Source organism: Ahaetulla prasina, chromosome 14 (genome assembly GCF_028640845.1).
Source record: "Ahaetulla prasina isolate Xishuangbanna chromosome 14, ASM2864084v1, whole genome shotgun sequence".
Taxonomy (NCBI): domain Eukaryota; kingdom Metazoa; phylum Chordata; class Lepidosauria; order Squamata; family Colubridae; genus Ahaetulla; species Ahaetulla prasina.
In genome coordinates this window covers 853,889-869,264 of record NC_080552.1, presented here as the reverse complement: position 1 = coordinate 869,264, position 15,376 = coordinate 853,889, and the positions used below count along the sequence as shown (strand labels likewise).

At 47.0% G+C, this 15,376-nt stretch overlaps 1 protein-coding gene across 5 annotated transcripts in view; it reads left to right on the top strand.

The window, feature by feature from the left end:
• Positions 1-15,376, top strand: part of LOC131185003 (uncharacterized) — a 136,776-nt gene that overhangs the window by 75,907 nt on the left and 45,493 nt on the right. For 4 of the 5 annotated variants that reach the window (XM_058157014.1, XM_058157016.1, XM_058157013.1 and 1 more), the window contains one exon: positions 427-562. In XM_058157014.1, coding sequence (XP_058012997.1) covers positions 427-562 — 136 coding nt within the window. Of the gene's footprint in view, positions 1-426; positions 563-4,805; positions 5,445-15,376 lie in introns of those variants that run through there. The other variant, XM_058157017.1, reaches the window with a different exon arrangement.

Here is a 15,376-nt window from a genome sequence, read left to right as displayed (position 1 = left end):
GGACCATCAGGAAATCCCAGGCAGTCTAGAATAGGTAAACCAAAAAAAAGATGAAGACGAAGGCAAACTGCATTAACCCTACGTACAGCAAATCTATATTGTTACACACACACACACCTACCTCATGGGTCCATGAAGTCATCAGGAGTTAAACCCAACTCAAAGGAAGCTTTCCCTTAACCTTTAGCACCTGTACATGTGTCCTCTACCGAAGGCGAACGGGGCCTTTTGTTACGAGTGCCCTCCTTCCACATGCATGCATCACCACCACAGAGCCACCGCCAAAGGCATCCATGAAAAATAGGACGTATATATCAAGCATCCATTCAAGGAACACCCAGCAGCTGCCTAGAGTTAACCCAAACCTTCCAAGATACGAGTCTCAGATGAAGCTGAAGCAGCTGTTGGGTTTTGCTTTCTTCTCAGCCTTCCAGATCAACTTGTTTGCTTTGCTCAACGTTCAACTTTGATCTCCCGCCTGAGCCCTGCAGAGGCCTTGAGCTTCATTGCCCTGGTCAACCACCATTGCAGCTCTTCCAACCCATCTGCCTCTGACCGTCAGGTGAACTCTCAACTTTTCTATTTGCACATGTTGCACAGAAAATGATAGTCCTAAATTTGTGATACATATTGAAGCTTATTCCCGAAGGGAGATTCAGGGGCACTGGTGGATTGGATTGGGAGGTGAAAGAGAACTGGGACAGCTCGCCTCTCCTGGTATCTTTTCTGAAAAGTCTAAATCAAAACAACAGGCTACAATTTAATAGCATTTGTTCTTTGGTTAAATATGCAGTCTGAACAAGCCAATCTATATATATATATAGATTCACGCATCATCACAAAATCTTTGTAAAGCCTACAAACTTGAATTTGCCACATATGTTCCTCTTAGCTTCTAGGTGCTCACTAAGAAAGGATTTTTCGAAATGACAATCAGAGCATTAGTATTTCCTGTATTATTATTAACATGCTCTGTTGCTAAGGAGTTCTACTCCCCCTCCCCACCTGAAAAGAAATCTGTTCCAAATGCAAAACACAAGCAGAGGAGAGGAGTTTCAATTTCAGTTTTACTTTCACAGCAGCAAGCAGGGGATAGGATAGGGAAGGCTTCTGTGGGGCAGGAGTGAGGGAGAGAAGGGGAGAGGAGAGGCCGATCGTAACTACTCATTAATTTTCAAGCTGTAAGTGTCGAATTATCAAGCCCGATCACATAGTTTTGTAGAGGAGCACAGGTATTCAGCTACTTGTTTATACAACTGATTTTCTTTTTCATGACCTTTGAAAACTCAATATTATTATTTTTTTTGCAAAATTTTTTTATTTTTCCATAATAATTCCCACAATTTGACCAGTGTACAATACAATCACTTATCCAACAATCAGTCCCATACTCAAATTATACTCAGTCAGGGCTGCTCGACTGCCACTCCCCCCTTTAATCCTTTCTTCCCTTCTCATCCTTCTTAAACTTCCCCCACCACCTTCTCCTCGCTTTCCTACTTCCCCTCCTCTTTCCCACTTCTTACTACCATCCTTTCTAACCCTCTATCTTCTCCTTCTTCTCCTCCTCCTATCCTTTCTTCTCCCTCCCTTCTTTCCTCCCTACCCACCTACCTACCTACTTTCTTCCTTCTTTACTCCTCTTTCCTTACCCTTTCCCTTCGGGAGTGTTTGCCGAGCAGTCCCGACATTACACCATTCCAACTTGTTTAATTCTACCATTATTCCTGTACAATGGCAACCAATCAATTTATAGTCTTCCCCTTCCCCGCCTCCTTCCCCCCCCCCCCGAGACTTCCCAGAACAGAATACAGGGTATTGTAACTAACAAACATAATCTAAAATATAACATAAAACATATTCCATTTCACACCATCACACTATCAATTCCCTTCTTTCTTAAACTAATACATAATAATTCCTAACTTCACTCAAAAACTAATTGATATTTTTTAATCTGATACTTATTTTGAATATAATCAATCCACTTCCTCCATTCCAATATATATTTTTCTTGTGTACAGTCTTTCAAGTAGGCAGAAATTTTTGCCATTTCTGCTAAATTTGATACTTTACTAATCCATTCTCCAATTGTAGGTAAGTCTTCTTTCTTCCAATATTGTGCAATCAATAATCTTGCAGCAGTTATTAAATTCAGAATCAGTTTTGTCTCTATAACAGTGCAATCTGAGATTATTCCTAATAAAAAGAACTGTGGAACAAACTTGATCTTCTTTTTCAAAATGTTCTGCATAATCCACCATATTTTAATCCAAAAGGCTTTAACTTTTTTGCAAGTCCACCATATATGATAATAGGTAGCATCCTCACAATCACATCTCCAACATTTTGCTTTCACATTTGGATACATACATGACAGTTTTTTAGGATTCAATATTTTTTTCTGGTGGGAGAGGCCACGGTTCTATTCTCAGTTAGACACTTTGTTGTTCACCAGAGACTAGAAGAGAGAAATGTTCCTTATATATGCTAATGTGGGGACATTCCGCAACAAATGGGATTGAGTTGGTATCATGGGAAATATACAGAGTAGGTGGATCTTTCTCCCCTCCTGTCTTTGATGTAAAAGATGGCAGCAGCTGCCTGATAAAGTAAGAGAGAATGTAGAAGTAGGGAGAGACGGCTGGTGCTCCTTTACTGTGATCCCACGGGGCTGGTTGGAGACCTTGTCATGGGTAGGATTGGCCTAGGAGCAGTGGCCTGGGAAGTAAGTATAAGTAGCATTTTTCATATCACAGGCATGGAGGGAGGCTGGTGCTTCGGCAACAGAGAGAACTATGTGTTGCATGCAGGGATTCTTTGGTTTTGATTTACAGCTGTTTTCTTATTCAGAAACCAATTCCAACAATGCAACATGCCAATCTTCGGCCACGTGTTCATCATCATTATAACCGTCTCTCTCACCCTTTGTTCTTCAGGGTCCCCTTCCCCGAACCCTGTCCTCCTGCTACAGCTTGGGTTCTGTTGAAACAGGAACAAAGACCAATGTAAAAGACTTGTCAAAATCAGAAGTATCCTGGAGATATTGGCAAGGGAGTGGAGGGGAGAGGATATGGCTATAGCTCCTGGGCAGCCAATAGGAATGGTGCAGAACTTAATTATTTTTATTGATTTAATGATTTATTTTATTTATTTTGTCAAGCATATATAAGATTACAGATATAAGTATAAACATGATTATGAATACATGAAATAGATACGCATAAATGGGGACATTAGGACAGGGACGGTAGGCACGTTGATGCACTTATGCATGCCCCTTACAGACCTCTTAGGAATTAGGTGAGGTCAACAGTAGACAGTCTAATGTTAAAGTTGTGCAGGTTTGGGGAAGAAACCACAGAGTCAGGTAGTTCATTCCAGGCATTGACCACTCTGTTACTGAAGTCGTATTTTCTGCAATCGAATTTGGAGCAGTTTACATTAAGTTTGTATCTATTGTGTGCTCATGTATTGTTGTGGTTGAAGCTGAAGTAGTCATTGACAGGTAGGATGTTGTGGCAGATAATTTTATGTACTACGCTTAGGTCAGACCGAAAGCGGCGTAGTTCTAAGTTGTCTAAGCCCAACATTTCAAGCCTGGTGGCATAAGGTATTCTGTTGCGAGCAGAGGAGTGAAGGACTGTTCTCGTGAAATATCTCTGGACTTGCTCAATTGTATTAATGTCCGATATACAGTGCAGGTTCCAGACAGATGATCTGTATTCGAGAATTGGTCTAGCAAATGCTTTGTATACTCTAGTTAGTAGTACAATATTACAGAGAAGACATTACACAAGATTAGGTTTACAACTCTTAGAGCCTTTTTCCTGCATGAGAATCCGTGACTCCAGGCATGGGTATCACTCTGTCTTCTGGCTCTATGGACAGGGTTCAAACTTAAGAGACGCCCCCTTTGTAGACCTCCCACTTTCAACTCTGTCCTGATCTCATAAGGACGTTTTCTGGGTTTACTCCTGTGTGTTTGGATTTAGCAGGAGTTGGAGTTTGGAAATTTGTGCTGTTCTCTTTGAAATGGCATCAACTGAGTAAGTAAGTGAGCTATCTTTGTTTGGCGTTTGAGGTTTTTTATTAATATGAGTTTTCTTGGAGCCTCTATGAAAATGTAGAAGCTGAGTGGAATGAGCGAACCTTATTTAAGTGTTTGATGACTTTAATTACAAGGCTGAGGATCGTTAAAGTGTGTGTGTGTGTGTGTGGAGAGCAGTGGGGGAAACTACAAACAATAACACTGCTATTATTTGGAGCTGCAAAGAAAGTCTGTTTTGTTTGTCTCCATTTTAACTTGTTTGTACCTGGAGCACATGGTGTGAGTACCGGGAGATTTAAATCAAGCTGCTGATTCCACGTGGTTACTCCTTTGGGGGAGAATCAGAGCAGCGGGGGAAGTTTGAGAACACATTGCCTCCATTTTATTTATTTTTTGTTTGTGCTGCTATTTTAAGCTTACGTTCGGATTTTAGGTGCTTTTGCTGGAATCCCCGCCATATGTGGGGAAGGCACAGAGGAAGGAACAAGCTCTTGAGCACCATGTTGGAAGCCACATGGGGCTAGCCAGGGCGGTGGCCATTTTGGGAGCTGGCTGGCCTTATATGTATAGAGAAGATGATGAAAATAAATACATGAATGAGATATATATATAGATATATAGATATATAGATATATAGATATATAGATATATAGATATATATATATATATATGGAAAATAAACAGGAATAAAATGATAATAATAATAAAGAATAAATAAATAAATAAAAATAAAAAAAGAAAAATAAAATAAAAAATAAAAAAATAAAAATTGAACTGAAGAAAGAGAAAAGAGGCTGTCATGGGGTTTCGGTGATCGGCCCTCCAGTACAGCATAGGCCTTTGGAGTAAAGAAGTGAAGAGGCCTGATTTAGCCTGAGGCAGCCGTTGCCAGGCTGCATGGCTTGTGAGTTTTGAGCAGGCGTTCTGACCTGCAGAGGGAAAGGACCAACAGTTTAGGGAATTAACCCTTGTAATGCTGCTGAGTTCTAAAGATGCTAACTGGTTATTGAGGCTTGTACATTGACATGTATATGTATTACATAGAATTTGTTATGATAACAACAACAACAACAACAACAACAATAATAATAATAATAATAAAAAAATTAAATTCATGGAATTATAAAAGGTGCTTACTTATATGCAATTTTATTTCTATATGTGTTCTAGAAATATGGCGTCGGATGCCTCACTTAGTGACCTGATGGAGGTCACTGATGCTTCTCAACCTCAGAGAGCTGCCACTGAAGGCTCGAAGAGCCGTTGTCATAAAACAAGGAGTGGCAGTTCGGAAGCAGCTGCAAAACTTAGAGCAAAAGCCTTGGCGCTTAAAAGGCCCACCAAAGCGCAGGAGAAGGCGGAAAAACGCCGCCAGAAGGCGCTGGAAAGACAGGTACAGAGGAACACCAACAAGGCCACTAAGTCCACATTTATTAGGGATCAGGTACAACCTATGGAGAAAGATCCAATGGTGGAACCGGATCCTGCTTCCAGTTTTCTGGCCAGGGCCCTGTTGCCCCAGCCATCAGAGAGCGGCTCCAATACAGGGAGGCCCAGTTCTACACCTATCAACTTGGTAGCATCACAAGGGGATAGGCAGACCATAGACCAGGTGACAGAAATGCCTGAGTTAGTACGGAAATGGATCGCGGAGGCGATTCACCGGGAACTTGAGGCAGGCAAAAGTCGTAACAGGCAATCTGTACTTGGGGCGGAAGCCCAGTCACAGGATAGGGATCAGGTAGAAACAGAACCAGCAGATGGACACATGGGGTCGCGTTCTGACAGCTCTGATTCGCCTTCAGAGGCGGAGAGTTCCCCATCAATGGAGGATGAACAATGGGACCAGGAATTGTCTGAGGAGGAAGGTTTTTTACCGGAGCAGCCCATGTTTAAAGGGCTGTTCAGGCCTCATCTTTTTAAGGCCTTGTTGAGTAAAGCTAAGGCGGTTACTAAACAAGGACTCCTAGGGGAACAAGGCGCCTGTCCAGAGCAGGACCCTGAAGACATGCTTTTTTCTGAACCAACGGTGGAGACGGAGACAGTTCCTGCTCCTCAATTATTTCTAGATATGATTAAGAAACGGTGGAAGCCCGGCGCATTACGAACATGTCCTCCCTTGAGAGACGGTTTTTAACACGGCTTCTGACCTGATGGAACTCCTGAGAGTGCCTGAGGTGGATGACCTGTTTTGGCCCTGGCTTCCTCTTCGCCACCTTGGTTGAACCTGAGGAAGTTTTGAAGCCAGAGGATCGGAAGTTGGAGCAGGCCCTCACGAAGACGCATCAGGCAGCAGCCTGGGGTATAAGGCGGCCACAGCAGCATCCTTCTTCAGCAGGGCCGTCCTCCTGTGGCTTAAACAAATGCAGGAGAAAGTGCCGTGACCGATCTGAGGACTCATCAGGATTTCAACAAGATAGTGGCAGCAGTGGAATACACAGCGGATGCCACTATGTCCTCCGCGAAATATGTGGCAAAGTCGATTGCGTCCTCGGTCACAGCACGGAGGTTTCTTTGGTTAAAAAATTGGCAGGCAGACACAAAGCGCAGATGGCAATTGGCCTCTGTGCCATTTAAAGGTGCAAAGTTGTTTGGTGAGGCTTTGGAGCCCGTGTTGACGGAAACTAAGGGGAAGAAGAAGGTGTTGACTGCCTTGTCAAGGAGAGGGGATACAAGGTTCCCCCCCCCTTTCGGAAGTCTTATTTTCGTCCCTATTGGGGGTCGGCTTTTGGCAGATATCAGAGAGGTTTTCAAACACAGGGAGGTCAGTGGGGCCACTATCATCACTCAGAGGAGGGGTCCTCTGACAGAGGCAGGTCCCGCGGTCAGTCACGGCGTCCTTTTCGGGGGAGGGGCAATCGCTCCTTCCGCAGACACCGCTGACGGCAGGCATCAGGCTCCCATTGGTGGCCGTCTAGGGCTGTTCGCCGACCAGTGGGAGAAAACCACCTCCGATCTATGGATAAGAGAGACCATTTCATCAGGTCTCTCACTAGAATTTCTTGCACCCCCTCCGACGGTCTTATTTCGATGTCCCAGATCTCGAGATGCGGCAAAAAGAGAGATCATGGACATTTCGGTTCAGCACTTGCTGAACCTCGGAGCGGTGGAGCCCGTTCCGGTTCACGAACAGTGGAGCGGTTATTACTCAATGTTGTTCGTCATCCAGAAGGCCTCGGGGGGGCTGCGACCATTTCTCAACCTGAAAGGATTGAACAGGTATGTGAAGTATCGGAGGTTCAAGATGCACTCCCTGCGGTCAATCCTTACGAATGTCTGGAAGGGGGGCTTCTTGACCTCCATAGGCCTTACGGAGGCATACCTTCATGTTCCGATAAATCGGAAGCACAGGAGGTTCCTGAGGTATTTTTACGACGGCAAGCATTTGCAGTACCGAGCGCTTCCATTCGGCCTTGCCTCGGCCCCCAGGGTTTTTACGAAGATCCTGGCGGCGTTAGGAGCGCTTCTCAGGGCTCGTCCAATACGGATTCAGGCCTACCTGGACGATATTTTGGTGCAGTCAGTCTCTCACAGACAGGCAATAGAAGATTTGAGGGAGACGATACTTTGTCTGCAGACTCATGGTTTCTCCATAAACATGGGAAAGAGTCACGTCATTCCCACGAACCGGCTGTTACATTTAGGGGCAGTAATAGATACGCTGAAGGGTCAAGTTTTCCTGTCCCCAGACAGACTTCAGAGCATCAAGGACCTGGTAGTGCAGATTCGCTCACAGAGGAGAGTTCCGCTTGCGTTACTCTCATCTCTGCTGGGCAAGATGATTTCCTGCATAGAGGTGGTCCCATGGGCAAGGTTTCATGCAAGGCCTCTACAATGGTTCATGTTACCGTTTCAGAGGCGGAGAGTTCCCCATCAATGGAGGATGAACAATGGGACCAGGAATTGTCTGAGGAGGAAGGTTTTTTACCGGAGCAGCCCATGTTTAAAGGGCTGTTCAGGCCTCATCTTTTTAAGGCCTTGTTGAGTAAAGCTAAGGCGGTTACTAAACAAGGACTCCTAGGGGAACAAGGCGCCTGTCCAGAGCAGGACCCTGAAGACATGCTTTTTTCTGAACCAACGGTGGAGACGGAGACAGTTCCTGCTCCTCAATTATTTCTAGATATGATTAAGAAACAGTGGGAAGCCCCGGCCGCATTACCGAACATGTCCTCCCTTGAGAGACGGTTTTTTAACACAGCTTCTGACCTGATGGAACTCCTGAGAGTGCCTGAGGTGGATGACCCGGTTTTGGCCCTAGCTTCCCCTTCGGCCACCTTGGTTGAACCTGAGGAAGTTTTGAAGCCAGAGGATCGGAAGTTGGAGCAGGCCCTCACGAAGACGCATCAGGCAGCAGCCTGGGGTATAAGGGCGGCCACAGCAGCATCCTTCTTCAGCAGGGCCGTCCTCCTGTGGCTTAAACAAATGCAGGAGAAAGTGCCGGTGACCGATCTGAGGACTCATCAGGATTTCAACAAGATAGTGGCAGCAGTGGAATACACAGCGGATGCCACTATGTCCTCCGCGAAATATGTGGCAAAGTCGATTGCGTCCTCGGTCACAGCACGGAGGTTTCTTTGGTTAAAAAATTGGCAGGCAGACACAAAGCGCAGATGGCGATTGGCCTCTGTGCCATTTAAAGGTGCAAAGTTGTTTGGTGAGGCTTTGGAGCCCGTGTTGACGGAAACTAAGGGGAAGAAGAAGGTGTTGACTGCCTTGTCAAGGAGAGGGGATACAAGGTTCCCCCCCCCTTTCGGAAGTCTTATTTTCGTCCCTATTGGGGGTCGGCCTTTGGCAGATATCAGAGAGGTTTTCAAACACAGGGAGGTCAGTGGGGCCACTATCATCACTCAGAGGAGGGGTCCTCTGACAAAGGCAGGTCCCGCGGTCAGTCACGGCGTCCTTTTCGGGGGAGGGGCAACCGCTCCTTCCGCAGACACCGCTGACGGCAGGCATCAGGCTCCCATTGGTGGCCGTCTAGGGCTGTTCGCCGACCAATGGGAGAAAACCACCTCTGATCTATGGATAAGGGAGACCATTTCATCAGGTCTCTCACTAGAATTTCTTGCACCCCCTCCGACGGTCTTATTTCGATGTCCCAGGTCTCGAGATGCGGCAAAAAGAGAAATCATGGACACTGCGGTTCAGCACTTGCTGAACATCGGAGCGGTGGAGCCCGTTCCAGTTCACGAACAATGGAGCGGTTATTACTCAATGTTGTTCGTCATCCAGAAGGCCTCGGGGGGGCTGCGACCATTTCTCAACCTGAAAGGATTGAACAGGTATGTGAAGTATCGGAGGTTCAAGATGCACTCCCTGCGGTCAATCCTTACGAATGTCTGGAAGGGGGGCTTCTTGACCTCCATAGGCCTTACGGAGGCATACCTTCATGTTCCGATAAATCGGAAGCACAGGAGGTTCCTGAGGTATTTTTACGACGGCAAGCATTTGCAGTACCGAGCGCTTCCATTCGGCCTTGCCTCGGCCCCCAGGGTTTTTACGAAGATCCTGGCGGCGTTAGGAGTGCTTCTCAGGGCTCGTCCAATATGGATTCAGGCCTACCTGGACGATATTTTGGTGCAGTCAGTCTCGCACAGACAGGCAATAGAAGATTTGAGGGAGACGATACTTTGTCTGCAGACTCACGGTTTCTCCATAAACATGGGAAAGAGTCACGTCATTCCCACGAACCGGCTGTTGCATTTAGGGGCAGTAATAGATACGCTGAAGGGTCAAGTTTTCCTGTCCCCAGACAGACTTCAGAGCATCAAGGATCTGGTAGTGCAGATTCGCTCACAGAGGAGAGTTCCGCTAGCGTTACTCTCATCTCTGCTGGGCAAGATGATTTCCTGCATAGAGGTGGTCCCATGGGCAAGGTTTCATGCAAGGCCTCTACAATGGTTCATGTTACCGTTTCAGAGGTCAGGCAGGGACACGTCACAGTTCAAGGTCAGGGTCCCGGGAGACGTTCTAATGTCTTTACACTGGTGGAAGTCCAGGAACAAGGAAAGGGGCTGCCATTTTTTGGAACAGGACCGCATCACGGTGACAACGGACGCGTGTCTGATAGGCTGGGGGGCTCATTGTCAGGACCAGGTGATCCAGGGCTCTTGGTCAAGGAGGGAGACAAAGAGGAGCATAAATTGGCTGGAGCTGAGAGCGGCCAGGTTAGCGCTCAAACATTTCAGGCACTGTTTGAGGGATCGACATGTACTTCTCCTGACAGACAACATCACAGTGAAGGCCCACATCAACAGGCAGGGAAGCACTCGATCCAGGGGGCTCATGGCGGAGGCGGATCGCCTTTGTCACTGGGCCGAGCGCAATGTGATTTCCATCAGGGCGGAACACATTGCTGGGATAGACAATGTCAGAGCAGATTGGTTGAGCAGGGCACCTCTGGATCCGGCAGAATGGAGACTGGATCCGGGGTTATTCAAGGAGATTGTGAGGCGATTCGGACAGCCGGTCATCGATCTCTTCGCATCTCCAGCGAACCATCAACTTCCTCGGTATTTCTCCAGGTCCCCAGCGCCAGGGGCGGAAGGGGTAAACGCCCTCCGTCTTCCTTGGCCCAGGGGTCTACTATATGCCTTCCCTCCGATGGCTATCCTTCCTCGGGTAATTCGTCGGATTTTGCAGACCAGGGCACAGGTCATTCTGGTGGCACCATACTGGCCCAGAAGGCCGTGGTTCGCGGATCTGGTACGTCTGTCGGTCGCCGCACCATGGAGGATTCCACCTGACAGGTGTCGCTCAGTCAGGGACAGGTTCATCACCCGGGTCCCCAGTGGTTGCACTTGACCGCGTGGCTGTTGAGCGGAGACTGCTAGAAATACGGAAATTTCCCTCAGATGTGATAACGACAATGCAGGCGGCTAGACGACCGTCTACTACACGAATTTATGACTCCACTTGGAGAACCTTTGTGATTTGGTGCACTGGTAGGAGCATTCAGCCAACCAAGGTAAAGGTTCCACAGTTGTTGCAGTTTTTGCAGGCTGGGTTGAAGAAAGGACTGGCACCAGGGACGTTACGCAGGCAGGTGGCAGCGATAGCGTCAGTGTTAGGTTCTGCGGGTAGGCGGTCGGTGACAAAGGACCCAGAGGTAAAGAGATTTTTGAGGGGGGCGACCAACCTGAGACTGGCAGTGGTTCATCGTTATCCCACCTGGGACCTTCAGAAGGTTTTGCAGGCACTTTGCAAGGCTCCCTTTGAACCGATTAGGACAGTTCACATCAGTTTTTTTGACTTACAAGATGCTGTTTTTGGTAGCCATCACATAGGCCTGCAGGATTTCGGAACTGGCCGCACTCTCGGTGCGAGAAGACTTGTGTGTGTTCCACTCCGATAGAGTGGTTTTGCGTTTGGACCCAACCTTTGTGCCGAAGGTCAACTCCTGGTTCCACCGGGCCCAGGAGTTGGTGCTTCCGGATTTTTGTCCTAATCCATCACACGCGAAGGAACGTGTGTGGCACACTCTGGATGTCAGACGGGCTCTGAGGGTTTACATCAAAAGAACTAGGGCTTTCCGATGGACAGAGGCACTTTTTGTGTCATTCCAACCATCCACCATGGGACAGAAGCTTTCCGCTTCGGCGGTGGGCAGGTTACTCAGAGCCACCATAGCCAGAGCCTACAAGGCTCAGGCTTTACCAAGGCCTAAGGCTATTACGGCACATTCAACGAGGAGTGCGGCCACATCGGCCGCATGGGCCACACAAGCGTCGGTGGAGGTGATTTGCAGGGCAGCGACCTGGTCGACTCCGTCACCTTTTATACGTCATTATCGGATTGACGCATATGCATCGGCTGAGGCGGCCTTTGGTCGGAGAGTACTACAACGTGTGGTAGAGACGCCTGAAGGAGATGACCAGACGGCTTTCCACCCATGAGGACTGACAGCTTGGGTAAGTCCCATGCCTGGAGTCACGGATTCTCATGCAGGAAAATGGGTGTTGGTCTTACCTGATACACCCCTTTTCTGATGAGAAGGAGTGACTCCAGCCCCACCCTAATGAAAGGGTCTGGTCAGGGAGGTGTCCGTGGGGTGTTGTTACAGGTACATTATTCGGAACCCTCGTCGAACATCGTTGAAAGTGGGAGGTCTATAAAGGGGGCGTCTCTTAAGTTTGAACCCTGTCCATAGAGCCAGAAGACAGAGTGATACCCATGCCTGGAGTCACTCCTTCTCATCAGAAAAGGGGTGTATCAGGTAAGACCAACACCCATTTTGGCAATGTTGTTACAGTGGGCTTTGGCACTTAGATCATTAGATATGAGTACTCCAAGGTCCTTGACAGAGTGAGGGTCATCTATGAGGTCGTATCTGCCCAGCTTGTATTTTGTGTTCTGATTTTTTTTTGGCCAATGTGTAAGACAGAGCATTTGTTGGTTGAGTTTTGGAGTTGCCAATTGTTTTACCATTCTGACACATAATCAAGGTCTTTTTGTAGGGTAGCAGCATTGTCGGTGTTGTTTACATCATCAGCAAAGAGAACACAGTTGCTTATAATATGATCGCAAAGGTCATTTATGTAAAATATAAAGAGTGTTGGTCCTAAAACGCTGCCTTGGGGGACACAGCTGTTAATAGGTGCAGGATTTGATAGGGCGCTCCCTACTTTGGCCACTTGTTGCCTGTTTGACAGGAACACAGCTATCCAATTATGCAGGGGTCCGGAAATGCCATAAAATTTTGGTTGTAGAAATAGTTTGTCGTGTACCACTGAATCAAAGGCTTTACAGAAGTCTATGTAAATTGTTTCTATTGCTTTGCCCTGATGGAGTTTGTAGTCCATATGTTTTTGCAGTGTAGGAGTTGCAGATTATAGGACATTTTTTTCCTGAAACCAAATTGTTTGTTAGAGATTAGATTGTTTGTCTCTAAGTCGAGAGTAATGGATTGGTTTATGATTGATTCCATGACTGTGGATGTTATGTTGCAGGTGACGCAACATAAAGAGATTGGTCTGTAATTTTCAACTAGGCTGCGGTCTCCCTTTTTGAAAATAGGGATGACCGTGGCTAGTGACCACAGGTTGGGCAAGGAGCTGGTTCTGAAAGATTTTTCAAAGATTATGCTTAGAGGTTCTGCTATGGCAGTGGAAAGCCTTTTTAAGAAGTAAGCACATAGTCCATAGATAGAGATGGTTTTAGGTTGCGTAATGCCTTTTCAACGTTATCTTCTGTAAAACTGATATGTATTAGATCGTTATAATTAGTTGTGGTATGACTAGGAAATGCGGGGCAGGAGCCATTGCTGTTTACAAAGACTGATCCGAAGAATGTGTTAAAGAGGTTGGCTTTAAAGGCTTCATCATTACAATCTTTACCATTAGGTCCTTTTAGAGGTGGGATGGATCTTGAGTCTTTAAGTTCGTTGTTTACAAAATTATAGAAGGCTTGGGTAGATTTCGTGCGCAGAAGGTTTTCCTCTTGTTTGATGTGATAATTGGTGCATTCAGTCTTTATCTAGTGGCATAAGTTTTTATAGTGGCTTTTAAAGTTAGCTATGTAGCCAGTTTTGTTTTTCCGCCAAAGAGATTTTTTTTTGGGATTGGAGCTTCCTTATTGTTATGGGTAATTTGTTTTTTCTGGTTTTGGGGCTTATTAGAGGTATATATAGTTTAATGACTCTTTTGACTTCAAGCAAAAAAATGTTATAATGGTATTCGGCAGTATCACAGTAGGTGAATAGAATTTGCCAATCAAGAGATGAGAGGTCGGTGTCTATGAGATCATAGTTGGCTTTTTTAAAGTTATAATTGGGGATCCCATCATTATAATGATTTTTGTAAGGATGCATATTGAGACAAAAGTCAATCATGCTGTGGTCACTGTTGGAAAAGGATTCTTTTATTTGTAATCCATAAATTGAGTTTAAAGTGTTGCAGAAGATGAGATCAAGGCAATTGTTGAGTCTAGTCCGGTTTCCGGCCCGGGTACAGCACAGAGACGGCATTGGTGGATGATGTTTGGAGGGCCCGGGACAGGGGTTGTTCCTCTGCCCTGGTCCTATTAGATCTCTCAGCGGCTTTTGATACCATCGACCATGGTATCTTGCTGCGACGGCTGGAGGGGTTAGGAGTGGGGGGCACCGTTTTTCGGTGGTTTTCCTCCTTCCTTTCTGACCGGTTGCAGACGGTGTTGACAGGGGGCCAGAGATTGGCCGCGAGGCGCCTCTTATGTGGGGTGCCACAGGGGTCGGTTCTCTCTCCTCTCCTGTTCAACATCTATATGAAGCCACTGGGTGAGATCATCTGTGGTTTTGGGGTGCGTTGTCACCTGTACGCTGATGATATGTCAGGCCTGGAAACCATATTAGACTTAAGGTTTCCAGACGCTGCCACATTTTTCCCCTGAGGGGGAGAAGGGGGGCTGAGGGGTATGGTAACATTCTTTAGACGGTCAAGGTCGGATGGGGTTCACATCTGCAGGAAGAGTGGCAAGAAGATATTCGAATGGACTGGGAGAACGTGGGACCATGTGACCATCAAAGGGGTCAGGGGGGTGGGACTCTTGGGGTTTGTATAACTGGGGAAAAGAATCCGGAACTTCAGTTTTGGAATTGCACTCATCGTGTGCCAGTCTCCTCATGCTAGTAAAGAACTCTGGAAAAGAAATGTCTCTGAGTTTCTTTTACGCAGAAGAGGTATTTCTGGAACCTTGACATTATTCCAAAACTCATAACTTTCTTTTGCTAACGGTGCCCTCTCCTCCTCTCAGAGGGGGCCCGTTAGAGGGGTGCTGGGCCCCAGTCTCCGCAACCTCCACAGCAGTGCAAAGACCCAGTGAAGATGGAAGAGCAGCAAGTTGAAAGCTTAGAAGAAGCGGCGAAACAGGATTTTAACGATTTAGTTGAAGTCACCTATTTCCCACCTGACGAGAGGACCCGGAACCCCGAAGTGGTAGAGCCTGCATGTCAGCTTGGAGCACGGCCCAAGGACTCTGATTCATGGGTAAGCTGCCAGTCGGGAGAAAACATTTCCCCGGGGCGGAATGGAGAGCCCCCTCCCTCTTCTCAACCTCACTGGAGGACAATAAAACCTGGAGGATCGGGAGAGTCACTGGATTGGGACCTGAGAAACCCCCTGAAATCCCAGTCCCTATTAGACCTCCCTGAAACTTTTGAGCGGCTGGAGGTGAGACCTCGAGAGCCTTTAGCTCAGCCTAAATTCACCTTCCCTCCCACCAAAGAGAGAGAAATTACTGAAGCTCGAAGCCGCTCCGATGAACGCAGGAGGACCCCCCCTCCCTCTTTCACACGGCAGAGAGTTCAGGCGGCACCAGGGGCTTGGGGGGAATCGCAACTCCCCCCTCCAATTG